General features: G+C 36.2%; 1 protein-coding gene across 1 annotated transcript; it reads right to left on the bottom strand.

Moving 5' to 3' along the window:
- Positions 1-385: 385 nt before the first annotated feature.
- LOC134815879 (uncharacterized) lies at positions 386-2,101 on the bottom strand. The gene is made up of 4 exons (XM_063824469.1): positions 1,695-2,101; positions 1,415-1,539; positions 1,042-1,190; positions 386-627 (listed from the first exon to the last, which is right to left on the bottom strand). Exons 1-4 carry the CDS (start codon positions 1,894-1,896, stop codon positions 510-512), a joined length of 594 nt encoding a protein of 197 aa, XP_063680539.1. The 5' UTR covers positions 1,897-2,101; the 3' UTR covers positions 386-509.
- Between the last annotated feature and the right edge of the window lie 5,674 nt (positions 2,102-7,775).

The raw sequence follows: 7,775 nt of genomic DNA, 5'->3' as shown, positions 1-7,775 counted from the left end.
ATGGCAGTCGTGAGCGACTGTAACTCTGAGAGCAGTAAATGATAACAAAAGAAGGATGAGTTGATGACGTAACTGATACTACAGTAAGTTGACACTCTTATCAACCGTTTCAGGAATCACATGTACTGCCTTATCCGCCCACTCTAATTTAGAACGGCTCAAATTTCAGTTAAACCAAACAATAAGATAAACTTTAGAATTAGTGCTGACAACGTTTTACTTACGACATCAAAACCTGTGTGATCTTTCATATTTGTGCGATCTTTCATATCTATATAGTATATTACAAATAAAGATATGAACGAGTAACGACACAAGGTTGCAATTAATGAGTGTCATCAGAATATGGAAATTGTAGAGAATAAAAAGTAAAATTTCATGCAGTTATTGTTATTTCAAAATTATCACGTTACAATTACATAAATGTAATCCATCCTCCTCAAAACAAAGTATAGTAAATACAAGTTCCTTCATATAGAAAAATAACAAAAATAGCTGTCACATTAAAATCACGTCCAGTATTTGAGCTGGCTGGTACTCTTGAGCATGTGTTTGAGTTGTACCATTGACTCCAGAACACCCGCATTCTTTATCACAGAGGTGCCTATCACTGTACAGGGGTGGTTCCTGGGAGCATTAGGTTATTAATATTACCACAAATATCATAATCATTAATCATGTGTATGGAAATTAGAAATTAGAAAGATCTTTACAGTTTAACACAAGTGTCATATCAAAATTGAGGATTTTAAAGAAAATTATTGATGTATGTCAAGGTACAAGACTAACCTGCCTAGTTGATGTATGTCAAGGTAAAAGTTTGACCTGCCTAGTTGATGTATGTCAAGGTACAAGACTAACCTGCCTAGTTGATGTATGTCAAGGTACAAGACTAACCTGCCTAGTTGATGTATGTCAAGGTACAAGCCTGACCTGCCTAGTTGATGTATGTCGAGGAACAAGACTGACCTGCCTAGTTGATGTATGTCAAGGTACAAGACTGACCTGCCTAGTTGATGTATGTCAAGGTACAAGACTGACCTGCCTAGTTGATGTATGTCAAGGAACATGGATATCTGTTCCGGAGTTGCTGCATTTTGTTCGTCCTGCTTGTTCGCCAGTATGATGACAGGAGCGTAATCAGGCATGGCTGGGTTTGACATACAATCGTGTAGAGCTGACCTGGCTTCCTGTTGCAAATAGGTTTATTTCTTTATCGGCTGTATTTGGCCTATAGGTTGACTGTTTTCACAAAAAGCTTAAGATACATAGAGCCAGCACAGTCTCGGCCAAGGTCCCAACTTCAAGCCCTACAATCTATATAATTCTTGGAAATAGTCTATGTTAAAGAGTCAGGAAGAGGATGGGATTTCTGAAGATGACAGTCACTAAATGGAGGGTTAGATGCACTAACCTGGAACTTTGAGTGATTAGCACTGTCCACCATGAAGATAACAGCTCTGCAGGCCGCGTAGTAGTTGCTCCACAATTTCCTCAACTTAGCTCCACCTCCGATATCCCACATCGCAAACCTTAAACCTGGGTGTGTAAATTGGTAGTGTAGTAATTGTAGTGCAGTAATTAAAACTCTACATGATGTTATACAATAGATCCGCACTCAATCAGCATCGATATTATTACCAGTAGTAATACAAGGTATGAACTAACTACACTAGTTGTAAATACTAACTAACCCTTGACAGGGGTAAACACGTCCACATTGTAACCAGTAGTAGGCTGAGTAGTAAAGCACACTTTAATCTTCATCCTGTAGAAGAGACAGGACTTGCCTGCACCGTCCAGCCCTAATAATAACACGCTGGGTATGTCCTGGGGTATTGACTTGGGGACAAACGCTTCCTCTTTCTTTGTCAGCCACGACCAGCCACAACCCATCAGAGAGGAATAGGAGGAGCAGGAAACAAAGTATCAAGTGGCAAAAAGCAAAGTATCAATGGTTTCTGTTACTAGCAGAGGTGTAACTATTAAACATGATAAAACTAGATTAAAACACTTGAAGACAGGTGATTGCTGATCTGTCACTTCTGGTAGAAATAACGAAGTGTAAGTAAGGTAGACAGATAAAACATGAAGCTTGACGTGCTTTGTGTAAAAACCCCGTTAGACGACTATATGAATAGTTACTGTTGAGTAGCACACAATCTCGTGGTGAGCTCCAGCCGGGCAAACTTTTGTATTTTACACACGAACTTGTTGTAAGTTGTGTCAATCGCGTACAACAGAATGAATAAAGATAGATGTTCGTTAATATTTTGATGGTCTATAAAAATAAATAAGCTATTGGAGGTTTATTTTCACATTGGTTAAATTTTCAATGTTGAAGGAGTACTTTAAACAGGCTTATAATGATATTGATAAAAATAATGTGCGATTTGTATTCGTAATTGCATCATTTTAAAGTTAACACTTCATGAGTATTTTTGTGCACACGCTAGGTTAAACAGTGGTACTCAGGTTAAATTAATACATTATACTATACCCCTCGACAGTAGGTAATAAACCTTTTTTTAAATCACTCGCCACTCCTCCGACCGAAATCAAACTTCCAGCACCTTGATCGTGTCATATGGCATCTATAGTTGACTTACTAATTGGTTTCTGGGCAAAAAGGTCATCCAATCTGTCAAATTTATGTTCAGAAGATTTAATATTTGAAAATGGGACAGGATTTTAAAAATACAACTTTTCGTTTTCTTAAGCTTTCTGCTGTTGGCTTTCTCCGACCGAAATCAAACTTTCAGCACCTCAATCGTGTCATATGGCATCTATAGTTGACTTACTAATTGGTTGCGGGTGACAAAATGAGTCAAAACAGTAAAATTTCAGTCCTCGAAATTTCATCTTCAAAAACTGAAAATGGGACAGAGATTGGGAAAATATTATTTTGCAATTTTATTCCGGATTTTGACTCCCAGTACCTCAATTTGGTTTCATACCATCATCAATTAACTGACTAATTGGTTTTTGGGAAAAAAGTTCATACAGTCTGTCAAATTTGTGTTCAGAAAATTTCATATTTGAAAATGGGACAGGATTTTGAAAATACAACTTTTCGTTTTCTTAAGCTTTATGCTGTGGGCTTTCTCCGACCGAAATCAAACTTCCAGCACCTCAATCATGTCATATGGCATCTATAGTTGACTTACTAATTGGTTGCGGGTGACAAAATGAGTCAAAACTATAAAATTTCGGTCCTCGAAATTTCATCTTCAAAAACTGAAAATGGGACAGAGATTGGGACATTATGATTTTGCAATTTTATTCCGGATTTTGACTCCCAGTACCTCAATTTGGTTTCATACCATCATCAATTAACTGACTAATTGGTTTTTGGGAAAAAAGTTCATACAGTCTGTCAAATTTGTGTCCAGAAAATTTCATATTTAAAAATGGGACAGGATTTTGAAAATACAACTTTTCGTTTTCTTAAGCTTTATGCTGTGGGCTTCCTCCGACCGAAATCAAACTTCCAGCACCTCAATTGTGTCATATGGCATCTATAGTTGACTTACTAATTGGTTGCGGATGACAAAATGAGTCAAAACAGTAAAATTTCGGTCCTCGAAATTTCATCTTCAAAAACTGAAAATGGGACAGAGATTGGGACAATATGATTTTGCAATTTTATTCCGGATTTTGACTCCCAGTACCTCAATTTGGTTTCATACCATCATCAATTAACTGACTAATTGGTTTTTGGGAAAAAAGTTCATACAGTCTGTCAAATTTGTGTCCAGAAAATTTCATATTTAAAAATGGGACAGGATTTTGAAAATACAACTTTTCGTTTTCTTAAGCTTTATGCTGTGGGCTTCCTCCGACCGAAATCAAACTTCCAGCACCTCAATCGTGTCATATGGCATCTATAGTTGACTTACTAATTGGTTGCGGATGACAAAATGAGTCAAAACTGTAAAATTTCGGTCCTCGAAATTTCATCTTCAAAAACTGAAAATGGGACAGAGATTGGGACAATATGATTTTGCAATTTTATTCCGGATTTTGACTCCCAGTACCTCAATTTGGTTTCATACCATCATCAATTAACTGACTTATTGGTTTTTGGGCAAAAAGTTGATCCAATCTGTCAAATTTGTGTTCAGAAAATTTCATATTTGAAAATGGGACAGGATTTTGAAAATACATCTTTTCGTTTTCTTAAGCTTTATGCTGTGGGCTTCCTCCGACCGAAATCAAACTTCCAGCACCTCAATCGTGTCATATGGCATCTATAGTTGACTTACTAATTGGTTGCGGGTGACAAAATGAGTCAAAACTATAAAATTTCGGTCCTCGAAATTTCATCTTCAAAAACTGAAAATGGGACAGAGATTGGGACAATATGATTTTGCAATTTTATTCCGGATTTTGACTCCCAGTACCTCAATTTGGTTTCATACCATCATCAATTAACTGACTTATTGGTTTTGGGCAAAAATTTCATCCAATCTGTCAAATTTGTGTTCAGAAAATTTCATATTTGAAAATGGGACAGGATTTTGAAAATACCACTGTTCGTTTTCCTAAACTTTCTGCTGTGGGCTTCCTCCGACCGAAATCAAACTTCCAGCACCTCAATCGTGTCATATGGCATCTATAGTTGACTTACTAATTGGTAACGGGTGACAAAATGAGTCAAAACTGTAAAATTTCGGTCCTCGAAATTTCATCTTCAAAAACTGAAAGTGGGACAGAGATTGGGACAATATGATTTTGCAATTTTATTCCGGTTTTTGACTCCCAGTACCTCAATTTGGTTTCATACTATCATCAATTAACTGACTAATTGGTTTCTGGGCAAAAAGTTTATCCAATCTGTCAAATTTGTGTTCAGAAAATTTCATATTTGAAAATGGGACAGGATTTTGAAAATACCACTGTTCGTTTTCCTAAACTTTCTGCTGTGGGCTTCCTCCGACCGAAATCAAACTTCCAGCACCTCAATCGTGTCATATGGCATCTATAGTTGACTTACTAATTGGTTGCGGGTGACAAAATGAGTCAAAACTGTAAAATTTCGGTCCTCGAAATTTCATCATCAAAAACTGAAAATGGGACAGAGATTGGGAAAATATGATTTTGCAATTTTATTCCGGATTTTGACTCCCAGTACCTCAATTTGGTTTCATACCATCATCAATTAACTGAATATTTGGTTTCTGGGCAAAACCTTTATCCAATCTGTAGAATTTGTGTCCAGAAAATTTCATATTTGAAAATGGGACAGGATTTTGAAAATACAACTTTTCGTTTTCTTAAGCTTTCTGCTGTGGGCTTCCTCCGACCGAAATCAAACTTCCAGCACCTCAATCGTGTCATATGGCATCTATAGTTGACTTACTAATTGGTAACGGGTGACAAAATGAGTCAAAACTGTAAAATTTCGGTCCTCGAAATTTCATCTTCAAAAACTGAAAATGGGACAGAGATTGGGAAAATATGATTTTGCAATTTTATTCCGGATTTTGACTCCCAGTACCTCAATTTGGTTTCATACCATCATCAATTAACTGACTAATTGGTTTCTGAGACAAAATTTCATCCAATCTGTTAAATTTGTGTTCAGAAAATTTCATATTTGAAAATGGGACAGGATTTTGAAAATACAACTTTTCGTTTTCTTAAGCTTTCTGCTGTGGGCTTCCTCCGACCGAAATCAAACTTCCAGCACCTCAATCATGTCATATGGCATCTATAGTTGACTTACTAATTGGTTGCGGGTGACAAAATGAGTCAAAACTATAAAATTTCGGTCCTTGAAATTTCATCATCAAAAACTGAAAATGGGACAGAGATTGGGACAATACCTATGATTTTGCAACTTTATTCCGGATTTTGACTCCCAGTACCTCAATTTGGTTTCATACCATCATCAATTAACTGACTAATTAGTTTCTGAGAAAAAATTTCATCCAATCTGTCAAATTTGTGTTCAGAAAATTTCATATTTGAAAATGGGACAGGATTTTGAAAATACCACTTTTTGTTTTCTTAAACTTTCTGCTGTGGGCTTCCTCCGACCGAAATCAAACTTCCAGCACCTCAATTGTGTCATATGGCATCTATAGTTGACTTACTAATTGGTTGCGGGTGACAAAATGAGTCAAAACTATAAAATTTCGGTCCTCGAAATTTTATCTTCAAAAACTGAAAATGGGACAGAGATTGGGACAATATGATTTTGCAATTTTATTCCGGATTTTGACTCCCAGTACCTCAATTTGGTTTCATACCATCATCAATTAACTGACTAATTGGTTTCTGAGAAAAAATTTCATCCAATCTGTCAAATTTGTGTTCAGAAAATTTCATATTTGAAAATGGGACAGGATTTTTAAAATACAACTTTTCGTTTTCTTAAGCTTTCTGCTGTTGGCTTTGTCCGACCGAAATCAAACTTTCAGCACCTCAATCGTGTCATATGGCATCTATAGTTGACTTACTAATTGGTTGCGGGTGACAAAATGAGTCAAAACAGTAAAATTTCGGTCCTCGAAATTTCATCTTCAAAAACTGAAAATGGGACAGAGATTGGGAAAATATGATTTTGCAATTTTATTCCGGATTTTGACTCCCAGTACCTCAATTTGGTTTCATACCATCATCAATTAACTGAATATTTGGTTTCTGGGCAAAATCTTTATCCAATCTGTAGAATTTGTGTCCAGAAAATTTCATATTTGAAAATGGGACAGGATTTTGAAAATACAACTTTTCGTTTTCTTAAGCTGTCTGCTTTGGGCTTCCTCCGACCGAAATCAAACTTCCAGCACCTCAATCGTGTCATATGGCATCTATAGTTGACTTACTAATTGGTTGCGGGTGACAAAATGAGTCAAAACTGTAAAATTTCGGTCCTCGAAATTTCATCTTCAAAAACTGAAAATGGGACAGAGATTGGGACAATATGATTTTGCAATTTTATTCCGGATTTTGACTCCCAGTACCTCAATTTGGTTTCATACCATCATCAATTAACTGACTAATTGGTTTCTGAGACAAAATTTCATCCAATCTGTCAAATTTGTGTTCAGAAAATTTCATATTTGAAAATGGGACAGGATTTTGAAAATACAACTTTTCGTTTTCTTAAGCTTTATGCTGTGGGCTTCCTCCGACCGAAATCAAACTTCCAGCACCTCAATCGTGTCATATGGCATCTATAGTTGACTTACTAATTGGTTGCGGGTGACAAAATGAGTCAAAACTGTAAAATTTCGGTCCTCGAAATTTCATCTTCAAAAACTGAAAATGGGACAGAGATTGGGACAATATGATTTTGCAATTTTATTCCGGATTTTGACTCCCAGTACCTCAATTTGGTTTCATACCATCATTAATTAACTGACTAATTAGTTTCTGAGAAAAAATTTCATCCAATCTGTCAAATTTGTGTTCAGAAAATTTCATATTTGAAAATGGGACAGGATTTTGAAAATACAACTTTTCGTTTTCTTAAGCTTTCTGCTGTTGGCTTTCTCCGACCGAAATCAAACTTTCAGCACCTCAATCGTGTCATATGGCATCTATAGTTGACTTACTAATTGGTAACGGGTGACAAAATGAGTCAAAACTGTAAAATTTCGGTCCTCGAAATTTCATCTTCAAAAACTGAAAGTGGGACAGAGATTGGGACAATATGATTTTGCAATTTTATTCCGGTTTTTGACTCCCAGTACCTCAATTTGGTTTCATACTATCATCAATTAACTGACTAATTGGTTTCTGGGCACAAAGTTTATCCAATCTGTCAA

This window comes from Bolinopsis microptera, chromosome 5, assembly GCF_026151205.1.
Source record: "Bolinopsis microptera isolate Bmic1 chromosome 5, MBARI_Bmic_1.0, whole genome shotgun sequence".
NCBI lineage: Eukaryota > Metazoa > Ctenophora > Tentaculata > Lobata > Bolinopsidae > Bolinopsis > Bolinopsis microptera.
This window is presented reverse-complemented; position numbering and strand designations above follow the sequence as displayed.

Bases quoted from the DNA above. Each gene is read 5' to 3' on its own strand.
- LOC134815879 (XM_063824469.1), bottom strand. From the start codon at position 1,896: ATGGGTTGTGGCTGGTCGTGGCTGACAAAGAAAGAGGAAGCGTTTGTC. The intron at 1,540-1,694 runs GTTAGTTAGTAT...TTACACACCCAG, and splicing joins CGTGTTTACCCCTGTCAAGG to GTTTAAGGTTTGCGATGTGG. The intron at 628-1,041 runs GTCAGTCTTGTA...TAATGCTCCCAG, and splicing joins GACATACATCAACTAGGCAG to GAACCACCCCTGTACAGTGA.